The following is a 22,555-nucleotide window of genomic DNA, read 5'->3' as shown; positions in this document are numbered from 1 at the left end:
TGCGGCGCACTGTCGGTGCCGGCCAGATCCATCAATCGACAGGGCAGGCCGTTGTTAGGAGGTTTTCAGCGAGAGAATTAACAGAAAGGAACAAAGCGAGCGAAAAAGGAGATATATGCCCCAGGAAGCAAAGCGTACACTCCCAGACAATATGAGCTGAAACACCTGATCTGTGCGTAGAGCAAGTCGTCTGCTTCTTGCGGAGGAGTTGCGGTGACGTCAGAACGACGCCGACTTCTGATTGGATTTGATTGAACGGATAGTGGGTAGACCTCGATGCTAGATGCCTTAAGGTCTACCCACTATTTCTTTCGATCGGCCAAAAACAGCTCGACGTTCTGACGTTATCGCAACCCCTGTCCAAAAGGCAGACGAACTTGCGCTCCGCGTATGTTTGCTTCGCACACCATTCCCACAAGCTCCATTACCTCTCAAATTGTCAGTTCAAAGATTGAGTTCAAAGTTCGAAGACTTCCCGCTCCAGTCAGGTTTGAATCAGTTTCTTTTAAAAACTGGCAGGAAAGCCGAAGAACCACGGAGGGCTGTTTTAGCTCGCATTGTCCGCGGTAGTACATGAAGGCACCTTACTGCGTCCCAACCTTCAAAAAGCTGACAGGAGTGAATGGATGTCGGGCATTGAATGGAGTGAGACTAATCACTAGCTGGCAAGCATGTGAGCGTGGGGAAGTTCTCTATAATTTTGTGAATAGTTTTCAAGCATGTTCAACAAAGGTTTTCTTTATGTGAAATCAACATGTGTTCAGTCTGATCCCCCATAACGCAAAATAACTATAAAAACGAATTTTAGAAAAATGCTTCTTGCAGTTTTCAGGTTTAGGATGAATAAAGGAGTCGAAGCACAGAGTCCCGACTGCAACCCCGACGGTTGCTTCGACTTGGGTCATCGAAGGCCAGACGCTCGAGGCGTTTCGTCGTCGGCTGACGAAGCTGCAGCGTCACCGGGTGGAGAAGGTGCATCGATCGATGAAGAAGCGTCTTCCCCGATGCACGACTCGGACGGTGCGTCGTACCCCTTGGAAGCGTTCCGCATGTTGGAATCCCTGTGGCGGCAGAAGAAGCTCTGCGACGTCGAGATCGAAATTGCAGGGGAAGGCAGCCTGAAAGCCCACAGGTAACGAACAAAAACTGCCAATATGTTCTATAAATACGACATATCTACTCGTTCAAATCGCGAATGGTCCTGCGAAAAGGATCATTCTAGAAACGTCACCTCCTCACGTAATCCGGCCGGCATATCGATGGAATAGGCAGCCCTATGACGTGTTGGTACAACTTAAAGATTGTAGTGTTAATAATAATAATAATAGTATATACATATATATCACTCAGTCTTTGGGGTAAAATTTTGGCGATAACCAATGCATCCGAGTTTAAGGTAGCCCGTGATAATTATGTCTATTATTAGGGTTCTGCGAACAGTGGAACATGCATCAAAACGTGCTGCGTCATTCATAGCCTTCACAAAGCAAGGGTGAGCCACGACATGCCAGCTCTTTGCAGTTATGAGTAGGGCTCCTTGTTTTCGGGGTTTATTTTTCTTTAAATTTGGAAGTGTTTTCAGTGGCGTCACTAGTGCCAGCGGCACCCGGGGCGGTGGCCCGCACCAACTCCCCCCCCCCCTCCCCCCCCCCCCCCCCGGCTTCGTTGCCCCCACCCCTCTCACCCCGCTCGTCGCCCGCCGCGACACCCCCCCCCCCCCCCCCCCCCCGTTTTTCGTGGCCCGCCACGACACCCCCAGAGCGCTGCACCCGGGCCGGTCCGCCCACCTCCCCCCCCCCCCCCCCCCCGGCACCCCCCCTTGTGACGCCACTGAGTGTTTTATTGGGGTTTATTATTTTTCCACAACCGGTGTTTACTCTCAGCACCGGGCACAAAATCGGGTTTATTGGGGGCTAATCTTATAAAACGACAGTATCTCTATAAATTTGTGACCCCTTCCCTGGAACTTATGCCCGTGACCCGAATACTCCGATTTCTTTCCCCAAAATCTGGGGCTTCCCTGTGCAAGAGCAGCTCCGATTGTGGTTTCTTGGGAACGGACGCACGCACGGACGCACGCATGTGAGCACCGACGCCGGACGGACAAGGCTAGACCCTAAGGAGCTTCGCCCCTAAAAAAATGTTCGCGCAGTCGACAGGATTCTAACCTGTGGGGGAAGACCCCAATGGATTTCTAGTCCAACCGAAATTTGGATTAAAAAAAAAAATGCTGGAGATGTATGCGGGACGCTACGATCTCTACAACACTACTAGTAAAGCGATATCTCAAATGGACGGCCGTATTTTTGGAAGAAGTCGAGATTGAACCAGGCCGACGAGGCGCATGACCGTCAAGATACCTAGTTTCCTCCTCTCTTCGCTTCGCTCCCTCAAGGCCGCGAGGCGAAGAAGGTGCGAGGCCGTTCCCTCTCCTTCTCGGAGAAACGTGACGTCAACATTCCTGCCAAATGCGCCTCTTTTCTTGAAAAATACGGTCATTCGTTCGAGATATCGCTGTATGAGTGATGTTTTGGTGTTTGTAGCATCCCGTTGCACGCTATTGCCACGTGTTTTGGGGAATCCAGATTTCGGCTCAGCATCCCTTTAACCACTCGGCCACGACTGCGGGACGAGTAGGGGGCTCTGAGATGTGGTAGTAACTCAAGAGCTGGGGTTTCTGTCATGGATGAAACGTTGCATGTAGCCGCTCAACATCTATACAGTGTATCGATGTTTATTATTGCGACATCATTACCAGTTCGATGTTATGTCCCACAGTGTCCAGCGGGTCCATTCAGCCCAAAAGCTCCGAACCCTGTCCCGGGAGCTCGCGTTGGTAGCGCGAGCACTTCATCGCTTCGTCACGTGGCTATCTTGTATAGCGCAATACGATACATCCCCCCCTGTTTTTCTTTTTTTTTTTATAAAAATGTCTTGCGATCACGTTAGTTAAAAAAAAACAAATAAAAACAAATCCCACTTCTGACACCATGTATCGATGTTTATTATTGCGACATCATTACCAGTTCGATGTTATGTCCCACAGTGTCCAGCGTGTGTCCATTCAGCCCAAAAGCTCCGAACCATGTCCCGGGAGCTCGCGTTGGTAGCGCGAGCACTTCATCGCTTCGTCACGTGGCTATCTTGTATAGCGCAATACGATACACAGGAGAGGGCGCTGCGGTCAGATGCGTATATAATCGCGTTAAACTTTGCATGCATTGGCTCAACGTTTATAGACGAGAGGGCGCTGCGGTCAAATCCGTATATAACCACGTTCCATACCAGACATTCTCTTTCTGACATGGATGAAAACGAACGAAAGGCTCGGCATGCTGCGGCTCAGCGTCAACGCAGACAAGCACCGCCAGAGCTTTGCCCCGATCAACATCATTCACCACGTGGAGACGCGGACGATTTTTTTTTTCCGTTTTTTTTTTTCGATTCCGAGAAAAACCCTTTCGGAGGTTATTTATCAGGGTTCATCGGCATTTACTGAAAACTCGACTCTAGTTATTAGACGGGATAACGCTGCGCTAGTATCCGCTTCCTTTACGTCAAGCCGTTCTGGCATAGCTCATGCAGTCGAGGCATCCGCGCGCCATTACACACGGTTGCTCACGTTTTTCGCAGGCTAATGTTGGCGGCGGCCAGCCCCTACTTCCGCGCCATGTTCACGTGCAACCTCAAGGAGTCTCAAATGACCCGGATACCGATCCACGGGGTCAGTCTGGCAACACTGGAACGCATCGTGGAGTTTGCCTACACGGGACGCATACGAGTGGACGAGAAAAACGTCTGCCAACTTCTCCCTGCAGCCAACATGCTTCAGGTACTCATCCTCAAGAATGCTATGCGGCGGGAAACTGAGGCAGAGGAGGAGACAAGAGCGCGGAGGAGACGACAGAACACCGAGCTCTGGTTGGAATGGGTAGGGGGTAGAGCTAAAGCTATACGCCTCGCAAGTGGGCTCATTTTCGTCTTCTGCGAATGAGAAAGGAAGTAGCAGTGACGTCAGAACGCCGAGCCCTGATTGGCTGATCGCGACCCCCTATCTGAGCGTCGTCTGCTCCCAACGTCGTCTGCGTCTGTCTTACCTTTCCTGTGACTTTTGGAAGTCGAGCGAGCTCGACTTCGCCTTTCAGAGAGGGCAGACGAAATAACTCGAGCGGTACGTTGTTTTTGTCTAACAACTAGCAGACGCGCATCAAGGAGGGACACCTCGCCAGTAAAGCGCGAAACAGATGTACGACGAAACCGTCCGATCCGACGTCCGACCGCGCAATACGACGGTCGGAGGCGAGGGTTTCCAACGCTCTCCGAAGCTACGAACACCCTCTCCCCCCAAGGTCATTCCGGCAGTCCGCACGTCGGATCGGAAGGTTTCGTCGTACATCTGTTTCGCGCTTTACTGGCGAGGTGTCCCGAGGCGCCGAGGTTTGTTTGCTAAGAACAGAGAGGTGAGCGTGTTAGTGTCCGCAAGTTCCCTCCCAAATACTTTTTCCCTCCTTTCGTGTGCGGCGAGACTCCTCACTCCTTAACGGCGTCGGCGAGTTGGCGCAGTTAACGTCGTCTGCTTCACGTCTGCTAGTCAAAGCGATGGCTGCTTTACCTTTCCTGCGTCTGTCGGAGATTCGCCGCTTTTTTACCGGCGAGAGTCACCGTTGCCTAGGAAAACAAGGAGATGACAAGAGGAAGAGATTTACTTCTTAATCTAAAATTGAGTCAGCGATCAAAGTATAAGACGGGAAGGGTTCACAAGGGTCGCGCGGGCATACTCCATTCAGCACGCCAGCCGGTCGTGGGCAGACGGTCGCCGAGTCGGAGTGCCTGCTAGACCTATCTGCTGTGCTCGCTTGGTTGTTGTCGGTGGAATCGTGGCCGTTGGAGCTTTTCCCGGGTGTTTGTGGATCCAGCGTTCTTGTTCGTCGTGGTCTGTTTCAAGTACTTTTTACTTTTTTCTTGCTGCTTGAAGTCGGGACGCGTGAGAAGCGCACGTAGAAAAATAAACGTCCGCTGGTTGTCGCGACCGCGACGCTGTCGGCCATGCTGATTTGATCGTAAGAAGTGCGTAAGACAGCTTCGGAGCTGTCGTAGGATTTTGCCGTAACCTGCGCAAAACTTACGAAAATTTCGTTTCGTGAATACGAATTTGTTCTCAAGTTTTGTCTTAAGCATATTTTTGTAGTAAGATCGTCTGGCATCTGGCCTCTGCACTTCCGAAAGTCGCAGGAAAGGTAAGACAGACGCAGACGACGTTGCGAGCAGACGACGTTGCAAAGGAGCAGACGACGCTCAGATAGGGGGTCGCGATCAGCCAATCAGGGCTCTGCGTTCTGACGTCATCGCTACCCCCCTGCGCAAGAAGCAGACGAACTTGCCCTCCGCATAGCTGCCTTCGTCTCTGCCGAATTATCTGCAGGGTCGACATGCTTCATGCGTGTTTGAAGCATGTTTGATTCATGCCCATGTATGTTTCGTCTGCAGACAGATTTGTACGACCAATGTGAAGAAGATAGTGTTTGCAGGCTGTCTTTTGTATGATGTATTAGCAGTAAGAGCGCGGAGCTAGGAAAGCGAATGATGTCATTCTGCTGTCGTGTACGCCTCTCATATGCGTACACGCCTCTCATATGCGTATACGTTGCAAAAGTGTGACGAGATCACGTTACCGTACGGTTTGTTCCTCGAAGGCATACTTGATGCTGCCTTACCATAGCTTGCAAGTCGGTTTTTCTGTTATGTTTACACCGAGTTAGAAGAGCCGATTTTTTTTTTTTTTTTTTGAAGAGGAATTGGTACATTGTGTGCGGGTTTATTAGGGTATTTTAGTACACCGTGTTTCCCCCTCCGCTAAGCTTCTCCGCTACCCGGAACTCTACAGCCAAAGCCATTTGCACGCAGGCCGCAGCGGCGGTTTCTTCGTTGCGGAGGGCTTAGCGGAGAGGGAAAGACGGTCTATTAAAACTCCCTATTTTCTAAGGTGTTACGTACGAGGAGAGAAGGAAGCCTGACGAGTGCCGAAGAGTGATACCCGAGGCACCGTTTTAGGTGCAGCGTATAACAAACGCGTGCTGCAGATTCCTCGAGCGGCAGCTGGACCCGTCCAACTGCATCGGCATCGCCGACTTCGCCCTGCAACACGGCATGGCCAGCTTGCACACCAAGGCCAGCCACTTCATCGAGCAGCACTTCTCCATGGTAGGTCGCTGATGCCGCCTTGTAGAAGACAATGATGGATGGATGGATGTCTAAAGGCCTTTATTAGCCCCGAGAAGTTCGCGTGGCGCCCCCTTACGGTGAACCGGGGTGACGTCACGGCGAGGAGAGAATTTTTCCCCGACTCGGCCCGCTCGCCCTGTGGAGGCTGTGACGACGCTAGCTGACGGCGCGCTCGTTTCTATCTAATTTTTTTGGCGTGTTTTTCTTAGGAAGTGTAAATTTTTATTTGAACCTTTATTGAGGTACGGCCTGCAGCTACAGGCGAAGCTTCAACAAACATTTTAAACATGGTTGACAGGGCAGGCAACGCATGAATCACAGCTGGTATATGAAAATAAAGAAATATGGCCACAATTGCAGGAGCGTCACTATAGATTTACATCTCGCACAATAAATGCTGCTGATGGTCTGAATGAATTGGGAGGTTATGTATACTATTTTTGTTTTTGTATCTGTTTTTAAACAAGATCGCCGAAGCAGAAAAGCTGCATGCTGCTCGAGCAACATGTTAAATACAGTCTGGGCCATCAAGAAAAAATCACAAGTAAGACAGCCCAAGTGCAGGGGCAAAGTAAAAAAAAAAAAAAAAAAAACAAGGAACATTTATTATATACAGTGCTTGCATTTGAACTTTGATGGATTCGGATGGTATTTCAATGGACTACACGGGTGGTATCTGTGCACTGTTTATATCAACCCTCAAGTAATGTATAACAAACGTAAGCGAAGGTGTCTAGCTCGTTATTAGCCCCTTAAGCCCTAAAATTGAGATTTTACTTAAATCGAATTGTCCTGAAGTTAAAATACCAGACGCTTTTCTCACGCAGACTATCGCCCTTCACAGGTTCCACATTTTCTGCTACTAGTGCTGCATCTTCCACTGGACAGACGTTCGAATGCTTGCTTTTACTCCTGTTTTCCTCTGTTGTCAGAGAGTCCAGCTGTAGGGAGTTTGGAGGCTGAGGAAGCTTTTGGAGACATGCAGCAGTGTCTCTTTTAATTGGAAATAACAATTCAGACTAAACGGTGTATTTTCGGAATAGGCTGGAATAAAGAATGTCAGGAAAAAGTATAAGCATTCCACATTACGGAAATATTGCCGTGCATAGTTTGGCAGTTAATACATATCATACAGAGAACTGGGGGCAATTCGGCCGTTTTTGCTGCTACCATACAAACTAATTTCCAGTAAGTGTGCAGCTTCTAAGAAATATGCCTGCATACGTGTATAAACTATATAATTAATTCACGAAGAAGCCACATTTATGTAAAACAACCCTGTTCCACGAGCACTTCAAAGAAAACATCTGCGAACCAGCGCATGCAGAGTGGCACCGCAGAGTCAGGGTCGCGAGCTAATTTGCCGACCACCCAAAGGCCCATGATATAAATGCCACTTCAAATGCATTGAAAGCGGGATGTAATATTGTCTTAAATCATGAACGTGCAAGGAACAGAATTCCAGCGTCTCAAACGCTTGCGCCATCGCTTAACTGACCTCTCGCAAGATTGCCTTGTGTCGTGTGCATGGACGGACGGGGAGGCTCATCGGCGGAATTGCCTCCGCCGATAGCTTTCGGGATTTGTAACGCAATTTTAAAGGTAAAAGGGACAAGCAGGCTTATAAAATGTACGGAAGCACGTCAATATCGGCCTAACTCAAATTCTTGCATACCAGGTAAACGAAGTGCAGCTCCATGAAGAGCTTGCGGCACACAACGCCAAACCAGGAAACCGGTGCTGGGAGGCGAGCCGATGCGAGATCGCGGAGCGGAGTACTCGCCCTGACGTCACAGTACACCTCACCCAATCCGGGCGCGGCGACCGCAGCGACGCTTGTGCTCGCTCTCGGGGCTAATAACGGCGGTAGCCTGCACACAACGATCCCACCCCAAGGTACAAGCGCCCTAAAGTCTGACGCTGTGGTCTGACGAGAGTCGCCGCGTCAGCTCGGTGGATGGATGCTAACGGCTGAGCCCTTTAAAACGGGCGGTAGCTTGCTCCACCTAGCCTAGAAATTAAGAACCAAGAGAATTATTTCTTCCCTTCACGAATTTGCTTACCCTCTACAATTTTTAACTATCACTAGGCGTTGTGGGATATCACCAGGATGACCTTTAGGGATCGTGCAAAAACACTAACCCCCCCCCCCCCCCCCCCCCCCCCCGCCCACCTAATGATGACGTTTGGAGGGGAAATGGTCTTCTGGGTGGAATTGAGGTCGCAGACCTAGCTGTTACTTGAACCGAGGAAAATGCGCACCGACAGATGCTTCTGGCTATTCTTGCTCGCTCAGCAACGCAATGATCGATTCTGCAGCAAAATTAAACTACCTAATGTTCTTTTATTTTATTTTGAGAAATTAAAAGAAATAAGTACGTAACTATTCTTCACATTATACATATACACTCCGTAAGACTTTATTTTTTTTTTTTTCTGACCCCATAGCTGCAAGACGTTTATCTGTGGAGAGACTTGCAATTTAACAAATCATTCGGCTTCCATTAACCAGGTGAACGGACAAATGTAATTACCATTATAGCTCCTCTTTTAGAACAGATATCCTCTCTTTGAGAACTGGCGTTTTTATAGCCTCACGGAAAAGGTCGGTTGTTGTTCCGATACACAAGAGTGGCAATGTGTGTAAGTTAAACAACTACAGACCTACATCTTTATTGTGTGCTTCTTCAAAGGTCTTTGAGATGGTTATTCACTCGCATGGTTCCTATTATTTCCGACAGAAATTTTGCAATTTAAATACGGCTTTTTAAAGGGTCGCTTTGTGGAAACGATTCTGTATTCGGTTCTTGAATATACAGTTCCTCTAGTTCATTACCGTGGTCAGGTCGATACTGTGTATTTCGACATGACTTGGGCTTTTGATAAAATGAGCCATGATTTTCTTTTGTATAAATTATCCTTGTACGGAGTATCACCGGGACTTTTGAGTTGGTTCAGGACGTATTCGACTGAACATCAGAGCACTGTTGGGCTTTCAGACAGCTATTCTGATACTTTTAAACCAACATCTGGGGTCCCTCAGGGATCGAACTTGGGGCCTCTCCTATTTCTCGTCTTCGTAAATGACCTGGAATTTTGCGGACGAAATTCACACTTGTTAATGTTTGCTGACGACATCAAGATCTTTATGAATGCACGGGCATCCTACGACTGCAGTCTTCTGCAAGCCGATAAACTACGTGTATATGCGTTGTGTTCTGAAAATTTTTTGCATCTTAATCCAAGCAAAGCAAAGGTTCTGTCAATTTAGATTCGAAAAGCTGGATTTTGATGAGCTCTCCAGTGCTCAGCAGGTTTCTGCGGTCATTTGCCGCGTAACGCGACACGAGCAAGTCGAACCGCCCGCGCAGACTGCGGGAGCTGAACGGCTTGCCGAGGACTGCCTTGAGTCTTACGGCTATTTCTTCCCATTGGTTCGGGTTCCTGAACGGATCACTGGCTTGCACTTCCAGCAGCAACGCTATATCCAGTTTCAGCGTATAAAACACGCGATTTCCATTAGGAGCGGCGTCGTTTCCATAGCCGTTTCCCGTGGCAGCGGCCATCTTGAAATGCGCTCTCGTTCGACCGAGATCTCGCGAGACCGTCCCAACCGTCCCGCAGTGGCCCGCGGGACCCGCACGCAACGTCTGACTGCGTGCGTACGCACGCCGGCAGCACAGCGTTACGTTACGTTCTGCGCAGGCGCACTCGCGGCCCGCAACGTTCCTGCGTACGCAAGCTCGTTGCGTACGCCCAACTAAAAGTGTCTATTAGTACACTTGCGTACTGCAGTCTGCCACAATCGCACGAGTCATTGTGGTTTGTGACCTTGGGATCTCTCTTGATGCCACACTTTCTTTTTCTTGTCATGTCACGCAGATTGTCTCCTCTTCCATGCGAATGCTGGGTTTGTTATTCGTTTATCTCGTGACTTCAAGAATCCTTTATGCATTGTTCGCTTATTTTCTTGTCTAGTACGTACTAAACTTGAGTTTGGTAGTGTGATATGGAACTCGCTGACGGCGTCTGATGCGTCACGAATTGAATCCGTACAGAAACGGTTTGTTCGCATTGTGTACGACAGGAATTTTAATAGAAGGCGTTATTATGATTCCGAATATTTCCTTGCCACTTTAAGCTTACAAAATTTATTGATACGTAGACTCCCGCGTGATATTATATTTTTACACAAAGTGATCCACGGTCAATGTAATGCTGACATGCTCAGCTCTGTACATTTTCACGCGCCTGCTCGCGTCTGTAGAAAGCACTCTGTATTCTATCCGTCCTCGAAGGACACACTGACACCGTTAATTCGCATGTAAATTTCAGTGAACAACTTAGCGTCATCATCTTTTGATATTTTTCGTAACTTTGCTTCCTTCAAGCGTGATCTTGACATACTGCTTTACCATGCCAAGAACAATGTCTCATTGAGTCTTTTTTTTTTTTTTTGTGTGTGTGTGTGTGTGTGTGTGTGTGTGTGTGTGTGTGTGTGTGTGTATGTATGTATGTGCCACCACATCAAAACCTCACGGTTTATTATTATTACTATTAGAAATATATTCTGCCTATGCTATATTTAGCTTTTGAGCATAGGAATTCATTTCCGAGCTCTCTTGTATACAAAGTATATTGAGTTCGCATTTCAGTGCTTTCATTAGATATACACATTTCCCCATTAACTATACACGTGACCGGCTAAGGGTAAAAAAATATATAGTATAATCACTTTTTTTATTATTTAGTAACTTAAGATCATTCAAATCTTGCCCAGAGAAGTTAAGGATAACGAAAACGCCAGGGTCACTAAACACGTCAAACACAAAGTTGGGACGCGAAGTTCGCTGAGTGTTCTGATTAGACTCTCGCGACGATGGCGTCGCTCGGGACGAGATATCAATCATCCAAACACTCTCGGTGCTTACATTCACAAGGTCGTAGCGGGATTCATCGGAGCGCGCGAGCAACATCGCTGGGTCAGGCGAATGAACGGTTTTCTCGTCGCAAGATCGTCGTTTGTGGAAGTTATTGGTGGTGACAAATTGACGTTTCACGACTTTGGAAACAAGTTATTTGAGGCAAAGATCGAACTTCGTGATATTGGGGAGCCGTGCGCAGTGTAGGCGGCTTTAGAGCTCATATTCTGCCACTGTCAACAACGCTACCGAGGTCACTCGGAGGCGGTGTGTCTAGTGACGTCGGTAGTGCTTGAGAGATGTGGGCGAGACGGGGGCTGGGGCCATCGCCCCCCCCCCCCCCTCTTCTTACCCCGTTATGCCCCTCGCCCCCTTTTTCGACACCACCTGAGGGGGGGGGGGGGGTGAGGTGACTTGTCCCCCTCCCCGCCCCCCTCTTTCGACCGGCGCCCCTGCTTAGAGATGACTAACTGAGAAACGACGAGGAACAGCACAGTGTGCAGTTTCCTAAATAATGATTCTAGAAGTTCTGTAATTAAACCTGTTTGCGTTCCATGAGACTTTCAAGTGAGAGACTCGTGCTAGGGCTCGTAGTGTGCAGGTGCGTTCAGTGACGCCCTTTTATAATTCGAACCCTTGACGCCAGGGTCAGGATTATCAGTTGTGAACGACAAATTCGACAGTGACAAGTTGGATTGTGTACCATAGAAGCTTGGACTCATCGCATTCTTAAAACATCACCGTCAATGTTGACAACCCGACCATACCGACGCTTTTGGTAGCCTACGTGGCCTATAGTCACAACTTAGAAAAAAAGAAAGTAAAATGATTTGATCCCGCCGATAGGGTCATAATTGCCAGGAGACGAAATCAACCCGAAAACGGACAATGCTACTCGGCTTGTTCTCACCTAACCGCGCTGGGCTACACCTTGATCACATCCAAATGGCCGATGAATATGAAAGGAACGACAGGGACAATTTTCTGTAAATTCTGCTTTATCGTCCGAAATAACAACGATATCAGACTGCCAACTTCGACGGTGTTGATTTTAGACTGCATTTACCTTAAGTCTCCGCCGTGCTTTTCAGAGGCCATCAAACATGTGACGTCACAGGTATGAACCACAGTCCCCTCCGCGCGCTATCTCGTGCTGTTCTTGTACGGCGCCTAGGGAGTTGTAGGAATTTTTCGCCCCTTCAGTGGGAAAAACGTCGCGAAGATAAACGGATCTGCGGGTTTGTGAGAAAAGAAAACCTCGCGGAAATCTTTCGGCACCTTCCCCCACAATGTCATAAACACAAAGAATCTTTGTGCTAGACGAGTTTAGCGACCCAGGAAGTTGCTCAATTAGCGGAAAAGAAACAGCGCAAGGACAAGGACAGAGTAGAAGGCGGTAGACACACACAGCGCTGACAGCGCTGTGTGTGTCTACCGCCTTCTACTCTGTCCTTGTCCTTGCGCTGTTTGTTTTCCGCTAATATGAATGACCAACTAGCCCAATCGTCAACACTACTGAAGTTGCTCAACATCGTGCTCTGTCGGCTTCTCCGCACTGCAACACAGCGTGCGGTAAAAGCCGATTTACAGAGCAGGGGATGACGCACTATCTCTTGTTTCGTAAAAATGGTTTTGATTTTACCCAGGCAACTGTACAGAGAAGCCTAGTGCGAGATTAAGAATCACTCATGTTGAGCCTTTGCAAGAACCGCTAACTCATTTTCAGTGACGTCATTTTTTTTTCTTGCCTTTGAAGGGTTTTGGCGAAAAACTTGGGGGAATTGTATTGAAATAATTGGAGAGGTAACCCTCGGAATCGGCTTGTTTAGGAAAGATACGCAAATATGTGCATTGTAGAAACCATGAACCAAGGGCCACTACCACCACACCATTGATAGTTTTTTTTTTTTTTTAATTAGTGGATTTGATATTTACATGCCTATTTACATTGTGTTACGCTGAGGTACACAGCACATGAGTCGTTCGAAGAAAATGGTGTCCGATCGCCCCTCTGGTCGCATGCGACAGAAAGTGTCTTCTTTCTTCTCGTTCGGTGGAAAGCGATATACACACATCGACAGTATCTATTAATGGCGGACCCTCGAGCTGACACGACGGACTGCAACATTTTAGGAGTGTGATGTAACTGGGAAGAATTTGCATCGAAAGTTTTCTTGCGCGCGATCCAACCCGTCAAAAATCCGCCCCCCCCCCCCCTCCCCCTCCCCCCTCCCTCCCTCTACCAAGGTGTCGCAGAGTAGGGGCATTCTTCTGCTGGAGATCTTGCAAGTTGCCTGTTTGTAGCAAATATTAATATCAAAGGTTTTTTTTTTTTTGCAATTTTGTTGTTGTCAAGCTTTGAATATTTAGGATTATAGGAATAATTCCTAGTCGTCTGCAACAATAATATCGACGCCGCGGTTGTTAGTGCCCCGTTGAACGTTGGCCGGCGCCGACAGCTAGACCAACCCAGTCCCTGCTAGAGCGATGACACACACTTCCATCATTCCCAGTTTTTTATCCTCCGACAGGTGAGCCAACTGGATGAGTTCCTTTCGCTGCCTTCCAATCGGCTCGTGGCGCTGCTGCGCAAGGACGCCCTCAACGTGCGATGCGAAACGGAAGTCTTCGAGGCCGTCATGCGGTGGGCTCGCCAAGACGAGTCTTCCAGAGGTCCACAGCTGGAGCCGGTCCTCCAAGCCGTGCGATGCCACTTTCTGGCGCCACATTTCCTTCAAGAACAGGTCAGGAACTGTGCCCTCGTGAAAAATCATCCAAAGTGCTGCGGCTACCTCAGCAAGGTCATCCAGGTGAGCGCTACTTCGAAAATAACGGCAAAGTATTACTTTTTTTTCTTTAGTTACTGTTATGCATAGTTTGTGACGCAGCCACGGGAATCGCGATGTCGACGCAGTCGCGGGGATGGTCTGGGACATATTCTGAAAAGCTTACGGAGAACGACCACGGGGCCGATTCCAGCACCCTGATAGGCGCAATCTCGTGAATGTCAGATCGCCTCGTTTACGGCGGGGGAGGGGGGCGGGGTCGGCAAGTTTTAGGTAAACACGTCTCGGAGATGGTGTTTGTCATGTTTCTAGAGTGTGAAACTCAAAGGAGTGTTTAACTAAGCCTCGGCTCCCCTCGTAAGCGAGGCGATGCGACGTCCACGAAAACGTGCCGATCAGAGTGCCGGATTCGGCCCTGTCTTACCCCGCAAGCTTTTCCGAATACGCTACCCGGAGTCACGATAGTCGTATGCTGTTCACGAGCCTTCGATGTTAGCTTGGCTGCAGTCAATCCCTTGTCGGGCATTTCTGTTGTAGTTTGTGCAGTAACTGCGGTAAAGGGCAGAGCCCATGACTCCATCGAATCCGGAGCAAGTCGCACGCCTTGTACATTGTTAATCTTAGCGCGTGGCTATGATATAATTGACACCACCAGATTACATGGTTATATGCTCTGGCTATAACCCTGGCTTCGAGTTGAAAAAAAAAAACAAAAAAAACTATACCCGCAAAGTTCTGAGAAAACGCCCACCTCCGAGAGATCGCCCATCCCGTTTTTCTGGCTAAATATCTGTAACATAAAATTCCGAAACATCGCCCCCCCCCCCCCCCCCCCCCCTCTTTCATCACCGTCAGACATCACGCGATGTCCGACGGGAATCGCATTAACCGCGCAATTTGCTGTACCGGCACGTCTGACAGGAGAGTTAATGGCGGGTTCCCACGTTTTTATCCGATATCTGCGTGCTCGATATCGGCTCTCGTAACTCGCGAGTTGTTCCCGCGTGTATGTTGCACCGTGAAATGCGAATCTGTTGCGTCAGCAGTCTGCGGTATCCGTTAACGTGACATCGGTTTGTAGTGGATTCCCGCGTTTTTGTCCGCGATCTCGATTCCAGGCGAGTTGGTCCCGCGTGTATATTGTATCGTGAAATACGATTCTGCTGCGTTCGCGATCTGCGGCCTTTGTTCCCGTAACATTCGAGCGATTCCCGCGTTTTTGTCCGTGCGCGCGATATCGGTTCCCGTGACAGGCAAGTTTGTAGTGGGTTCCCCCGTGGGGTTTGTGGCATCATAAAACTTGAATCTGCCGCGTCTGCGATTTGCAGTATTCGTTCTTGTGAGATCCGAGTTTTCGACGGGTTTCCGCGAGTCCTTCGCACCGTGAAACACGAATCTGCTGCGTCCGCAACCCGCGGTATCTTTTCCCGTGATACAGGAATTAGTAGCGAATTCCCGCCTGTTCATCGCATCGTGAAATGCGAATTTGCGGTGTCCGCAATCTGCGGTATCAGTTCCCGCGTCACGTGGTTTGTAGCCGGTGCCAGGGTGTTTATCATTAATTTTTGATACAGTTTTGTTGTGGCATCCCCAAAGATAGCCCACCCCATGTTTTTCACCATTTATCTCTTGATTTTGGGTGGGCGTTCTTTGGGAACCTTACTGTATGCTTTTTTTTTTCTTTTCTTTCTTTCTTCTTGCGATTGCTTGTGCATAGAAGAAAAGAACTATGTAATGCGCATTTCGTGGGTTATGAACATTAACGATTCAAAGCCTAATTTGGTGAAAATAAAATAATTACATGGTCCCTTTAAGACGTCTGCTTTCCAACTTTTGTAGGACCTGACGCTCCACAAGCGGTACAGCTGCTGCCTCGAGCGTCTGCCCAACGTCCCGTCGATCCTCTACGTTGCCGGGGGCTACCTCCGTCGCTCGCTAAGCACCATCGAGTGCTTCAGTGCCGTGTCCCAGCGGTGGAGCGTCCTCCCCAACCTGCCCCTGGAGCGCAGCGGTCCTGGCGGGGTCTTCCTGCAAGGCCTCCTCTACGTCGTCGGAGGCCGAGTGCTGAGGCCGCCGCGAGACTTCGGCGAAGACGTGTCCACCGTCCACTGCTTCGACCCGGCCACCAAACAGTGGTCTGAGAAGTGCTCCATGGGGGTTCCTCGGCATCGGCTGGGCGTCGCTGTGCTGGACGGCAGGCTGTACGCGGTGGCCGGATCGCACGGCACAAATTGCCTGAGCAGTGTTGAGAGGTGAGGGCGTTGGGCTGACACATTGGACTATGTGTTGTCTAGGTCAGATCTAGCCGTTGTCTTCTTAAAAAATTGGGTAAATTTCTAAAATGTTCAATGGGAAAATGGTAATTGATGTAGCCCTCAAGTACAAGGAGCTGAATGGTGCCAGTTACCAAGAGTGGGCCCCATTTTTCCAGTAAAGTTTACTACGAATCGCGTCTAACTTTTTAATATGATAACGGTTAGCTTTCTAACTTTGCCACCTAGTTTCCACCACTAGCGCTATATTTGCGTGGAGGCCGAGTGTTCAAGGACGTATGCATCCTTTATATTTGCAGTGAAAAAAACTGTAACGATTTTTTGAGACAACCTCTAGTTGAGGTCTATCTGGTATTAGCATTCAAATTAAACAAAAATTTGCGCATGAACAAACTATATTTCGTTTCAGATTGAGCCCAGACGCAGCGCCAGAAGCGCGCCATCATGGTGTTCATCATGTTTCTGTAGGTGCTTATTATAGCTGAAATAATTGTAAACAGAAAATGCCCAGTGACTTGCACTTTTGACACTACTTGATTGGCCCATTAGCTCGTAGCGTCAGCAGCGTCTGGGCTTAAGCTGAAACCAAGAAAAAAAATGCACAGAGAAATGTCGATATAAGGTTGTTCTCCAAATTTCCCTGCCAAATGCATCAAGATTTTTAGTCAAATTTACTGATGAGTACTATACTGAGGTGCATCATACAGGTACCAATTTCAATAATAATAAGATAAGAGGGGCATAGCATGTACTTTTCTTTCTGTTTTGCTCACGTCATGATAGGAGGCTTACAATGTGGTTGGTCACAACTCACAAGTCATGTTTCACAGAGTGCAAAACAGCATGCAAAAGCGATCTCTGATATTCCTAGTCTTGTTCTTGCAATCAGAGCTCTGTATCAAAACTGCACGGGTGGTAAAATATGCTTTTCCAGGGTACCAATTCTTAGCAGTGTTAAGAAGTACTTAGAGAACATTGTACTTAAAGCACTACTTCAAGTGGGTTTTGAAAACTTGTACTTTACTTAAAGCTCTCTGAGTATGTACTTGTACTTAAAAGTATTTTTTACTGCTACTTTCCGATGAAAGTACAACTCCTGACTTTAATATATGTCCCACAAGTTTGAAAACAACAACAAAAAATGGCCTAGGATGCATTTGACTTTATCCAATATTTGCTGCTATTTCTGAAAACAGATGCACCACCGATTACCCTGGTGCAATGCAAACTGATTAAAAAAACATTGTATAGGGAAATTAAAGGACATCATAAAAGATTGTGTAAAGTACTGGTACTCTGAAAATACATTGTATTTATAGTACTTCAAGTACATTGTGCCTGATGTACTTTCTACTTTACTTGAGGTGGATAATTTCTCATTTACTTTGTACTTTACCTCAAGTACTTTTTAGATGTACTGTACCCAACAGTGCAACTTAGTCGGGTATTGTGCTCGTCACTGTTCTGTATGACCAAGACCTAAAAAAAAAAGCCGACATCGTGTTCGTGCTAGTTGCGTCGTGTAGCAAGCGTAAAAAACACTTTTCAACCCCCCAGATACGATCCGGCAAAGGACGAATGGACCAACGTTGCCAGCCTATCGAAACCACGCTACGGCCTTGGGACCGCGGTGGTACGGAGATGGCTGTATGCTATTGGAGGTTGTAACAGCACCGAGAAATTCGGGATCGTAGAGCGCTACCATCCAGAGACAGACAAGTGGGAGGCTGTCTCTTCTCTGCACATACCCAGAAGTGGAGCTGGTAAGCACTTCTATTAGCCACGCCAGTCTGCCAATCTGGGAAGAAAACACGGAAGTAAAAAGCGTCTGATATTTAGAAACCTGGCACTACCGTGTGCAGTGTAAGGTAACACTTAATTTCTTAAATACTACATAATACCGCGAAACTTTTGCAACTCTTATACACACGGTGCTTACTGTTTCATTCAGAGATAAATGAGTTCCCGTGCATATTTTCTGTGTTTTGTGGGCTTTCAGAATCACTATGCAGCACTTATAAAGGTTGCATAACCTTTTTAGAATCTTTCTAAACAGATTTTTTTTTTTTTTTTGGGGGGGGGGGGGGGGGGGGGAAAGGTGTGTGAGCCTGCGGTTCAGTGTAAGGAAAGGTGTGGTTGCTAACTGTTTTGGGCCACAGCAACGAATACATAGTGCTTCTGCAGCGAGTCAGTTTCTGCAGAAGGATTAAATGCAAGCCAGCACAAATAAAAAAAATAGAAAAAGAGGGGTACAAATTTTACCATTATGAAAGACCCATTTAATGAGGTAGTGCTAAACACATTTTGGTCAGAGGTGTTTTGTTTTTGGAGCAATAGAATAGAATAAAGGTTGATTTATTTCCTAACCCCAAGAAATGTGGACCTGGCCCAAATGAACCTAGCACAGAACCCGAAACTGCCTCGTCGAATGGGTATTTCACATTGGTGGGGCTGTACTTCCATTGCACGAGCCATGCATAGTGAAGCGTGGGAAATCATTCTCGTAACTTTAAATCAATAGCACGGAAAGCACACATGCCAATATCGTCTGCATCCTTTGCAAAGTGCATTCAGTTTACACCAATGGCCTCTTACACAGGGTGTACGATTTTAATTCGAACATACTTATTAAAAACAAAATTGTGGTATGTACACCATGTAGTGTGCCCAGGCGAGTTATTCGGGCAGGGGCACATTCGTCAAAACTAACATAAGTAACTAAAATTTGTCATCTAACTTTTGAATTTGTAAGAATAAACATATGGTTTGTATAAGAAACTTGCTCAGCATTACCAAAAACTGCTAAATCGGTAAATTTGAGAAAGATTTGGAGAGCATGGGGAGTGCAGTGGTGCGCCAACGTACTACTCTTCGTGACTGGCAGCGCAAAAATGCGGATGATTATCTTATCGTCCGATTTTTTTGCACCGCTAGCTTTGCGCCTGTTGCATGAGTGGTAACATTGGCGCAACACTACGCTTCCCGGACCCTTTAAATATTTATAAAATTTATCGGTTTGTAGTAGTTTTGGAGAGCCATACATTTATTTTCACTAATAAAAAATGAATTAACCATTCTTAGTTCCTTATATTATGTCCCCCTGGCCGCTTCGCTAAAAATAAATGCGGTGAACTCAATATGCACGTCTACGTTGTTGAATCTGGCTTCGTTTGCTTTCGCTCGCAAAAAAGGAAGAAAACCGCTTGCATCTATAATTGCCACACTGAATTCCACAACGGCTTAAACAATAGATTCATCTTCAGCTATTATTACTTCCACGGTTTCCCCCAAAGCAGAACCCCTCTCCCATTCCCCTTCTTTCCGCCGACCTTCCCCTCCCTATCAGTCTTGAACCTCACATTATTTCTTCCCAACCCTTGTCTCCACATCCGGTTGTCGTTTTGCTGTTGTGTCCTCCTCGTTTTATTTTGTTTGTTTGTTAGCCTAGCATTATGTCCTGACAGCCCTCGCACTTTCCTTAATTTTCCTTCAAAGTCGACCACCTCTCCCAAGCAGCACAGAGTTGGCCAAGCATTGGCCAATGGCTGGCAATGGTCCTTTGGCCAGTGGCCAGACAGTGGCCAGAGATTGGCCGATGACTGGCTTTTCTCTGGCCATTGGCCAATGGCCACTGGCCATCAGCCATCGGCCAAGCATTGGCCAATGAAGGGCCACTCTTTGGCCACTGGCCACGAGACCATCCCCAGCCATTGGCCATTGCTTGGCCATAATCCGTGCTGCTTGGGCTCCCCCTTCCATTCGTTCCCCCATTCGTAACAGTAAACCCTCTTCCCAACCTTCGTTTCCCAACCTGGTTGTCGTTTGCTGCTGTGCCCTTCTCGTTTCGTTTTTTTCTTGATCTTCTGGCATCATACTGCAACAGCCCTTGCATTCTTCTCCTTGGCTTCCCTTAGTTTTCCCATAGTCTGACGAAGGGTGTGTGCCTGAAACGTCCCTCGTTTCCTTTCCCCTTCTTTTTGCGTGTCTCATCTCTCACGCTTTTAGTTTTGTGCCCAGCTTTACATGCCGGCAGCGCCCCACCCTTGAATTAATATCAAGCAACCGGTATGTTTTCTTGCAGGCACGGTTGCTCTCGGAAAATACATTTATGTGATTGGAGGCTACGACGGGAGGGGGCAGGTCAGCTCAGTGGAACGCTACGACACGGATACGGACACCTGGCATCCCGTGGCTCCTCTCAAATATCGACGGAGCGCACTTAGCGCTGCTGTTCTTGGCGGAAAGATCTACGCGCTAGGTGAGATATGTGGAGTGCAGAGGTGCGCGGAACCTCTTTCAGAGCTATTTTTTTAGGGAAAACTCGGCGGTATAGGGAACAAGGGTTACGAGGAGAGTAACTTCTGGTTACAGAGTCTACATGGAGGATTAAGTTCCTCCTGATAGGGCCTCACTGTACAGAATTTTTCCATTAGCAAGTTTCAGAGTTGCTAGTAGTAGTTCTAAATGCTAGGCTCAAATTGGCATTCAAAACTACTACTAGTGTCTTTGAAACAGCATACACATTAGAGATACAACTTAAAGGTTGCATCTCTAACATGGTGTAGTTCCAAGGTACCCAGAAACAACAAGAAGCAATACAGTTAGAGCGAACAACGTTCAAGAGAACAGAAAAACTGAACTTACTGCGATAGATCTGGGGAGTATGGCAAAGTGGAACAAGCGTAACTAAGCAGCTGAGAAAACATTGGAACAAGCAACTTGTGGTTGAGGGAAGCTATAAATGAAGCGTGGTATTACCAGTATTCTATCTGAAGCGACAGACATTGCGCCATGTCAACAACTTTACAAGTTTGCCTTATCTTTTTTCACTGAAATCTTTATACTGGACTGGTATATATTAAATTCATGACCCCAAGTTATGAAGTTTTTTTTCACTAATTACACAGAAAACAACAAATCCCTCTTAAAGGGGCACTAAAGTGAATTTGGAGATCCTTGTCTTATTGCCATAACTCAATCTATTAGCTCTAATCATCCTAAAAACTCAAAATTATGTTTGTGTGCTGTTTATTTTAAAAGTGATCAACAATCCTGACACTTGCCGTTGGTACAAAACGGCAGATGGCACTACCGAACCTTGCTGAATATGGTTGAACGACGGACGGCGCTTGTCTGCCACTCGAGAGCGATGGGTTCCCGCGTGGATGGGCGGGACTGGTCAGCCCTAGATCGAGTTACGACCATAAAAACCATAAAACAAGAACCTCGGAAGCACTTCAGCACCTCTTTAATGCCCGACATTTGTCTACATGTTCTTCTAAATACCTTACGAGGTTATTACCAGCGTGGGACATCTCATCGCATGGTTAGCAATCTTTGCTGCAGTACTTTCAAACGGTAATTTGCGTACCATATGCAGGGTACATTACACCATGATTTGTGACTTTATCAGTAGCAATTGGGCCACAACCAGGATAGGCGGCCTCTATAGACCCTTATAGAAAGTCTGTTCACTCGATCCAGTAGCTGTTGCGTCGATTATCTGAGGCCACCATATTTCCAGCCCGCACTGTACCGCGAGTGCTGCGTCGGCGCTCGGCTAAAATTCAATCGCAAGCTTCGTGCAAAAAATGACACCAGCGGTGGATGGATGGCCGTATCCTTCGTAACAGGCAGTAGCTTGCGCCACCTAGCCTGTAAATATGGTGGCTGCCAGCGTTGCTCAACGGTCTTTTGAAAAGGGTCCACTGTACCCATCCATATCCAAGCACAAGTTGGGACGACGGCACTCGTGCAGTTTTAAAACGCGAGAGTCGCGCCGGGGACGTTTTGTCGCGACGGACACTGGCACTGTTCTAAAAATGTCTGTTTAACCCCGGGAGGAACTGACTCGGTACCCAACTTGATCCGACTTTAGGTGGCTACGACGGCCAGGAGTATCTGTCTACCGTGGAGGTCTACGACCCCGACAGGGACGAGTGGACGGCCGGACCGTCCATGCCTTCGTGCAAGAGCGGACACGCTTCCTGCACTTCCCCGGCACCCTGCCTGCTCCACAGGGTCACGTGACTCTCCGCGCAAGACGCTAGTGCGGAGAATGTACGGCGTGCAATGCTGCCACACCCCGGTCGTCGCTGGGCCGACATTGTGGTGGAAGCTACGTGCTGGCTGTGCCGGTTGTACGTCTGTCTTTTGCTGCGTGGTCCTGCCCATACCATCGCACGGAAGGCGGGGTCGGACAACAAAAGGGAGGCGGCCGTTGGTTAGGAAAGCGCCCACTGCACAGTCTGCTATGGGGTGAATGGAGTAGAGCGTTTGCCCCAGATAGACGCAGATTTGCATTCTACTCGTAAAAGTTGAAAGAATTGAGGATTGACACATTGAACCAGCG

The 22,555-nt window shown here is 47.9% G+C and overlaps 1 protein-coding gene across 1 annotated transcript; it reads left to right on the top strand.

The window, feature by feature from the left end:
- The first annotated feature begins 981 nt into the window (after positions 1-981).
- Positions 982-22,288, top strand: LOC8037279 (kelch-like ECH-associated protein 1). Its single transcript, XM_040205792.3, has 8 exons — positions 982-1,132; positions 3,634-3,832; positions 6,052-6,201; positions 13,676-13,954; positions 15,770-16,182; positions 17,761-17,966; positions 20,285-20,461; positions 22,082-22,288. Exons 1-8 carry the CDS (start codon positions 1,005-1,007, stop codon positions 22,231-22,233), a joined length of 1,704 nt encoding a protein of 567 aa, XP_040061726.2. The 5' UTR covers positions 982-1,004; the 3' UTR covers positions 22,234-22,288.
- The last annotated feature ends 267 nt before the right edge of the window (positions 22,289-22,555 follow it).

This window comes from Ixodes scapularis, unplaced genomic scaffold (assembly GCF_016920785.2).
Source record: "Ixodes scapularis isolate PalLabHiFi unplaced genomic scaffold, ASM1692078v2 PGA_scaffold12__126_contigs__length_90152505, whole genome shotgun sequence".
Lineage (NCBI taxonomy): Eukaryota > Metazoa > Arthropoda > Arachnida > Ixodida > Ixodidae > Ixodes > Ixodes scapularis.
The sequence above is the reverse complement of the archived record's forward strand: the minus strand, read 5'-3'. Positions and strand labels throughout refer to the sequence as shown.

Coding starts and splice junctions, on each gene's coding strand:
- LOC8037279 (XM_040205792.3), top strand. CDS start 1,005: ATGCACGACTCGGACGGTGCGTCGTACCCCTTGGAAGCGTTCCGCATG. Junction 1,133..3,633: donor GGCAGCCTGAAAGCCCACAG/GTAACGAACAAA, acceptor CGTTTTTCGCAG/GCTAATGTTGGCGGCGGCCA. Junction 6,202..13,675: donor TCGAGCAGCACTTCTCCATG/GTAGGTCGCTGA, acceptor ATCCTCCGACAG/GTGAGCCAACTGGATGAGTT.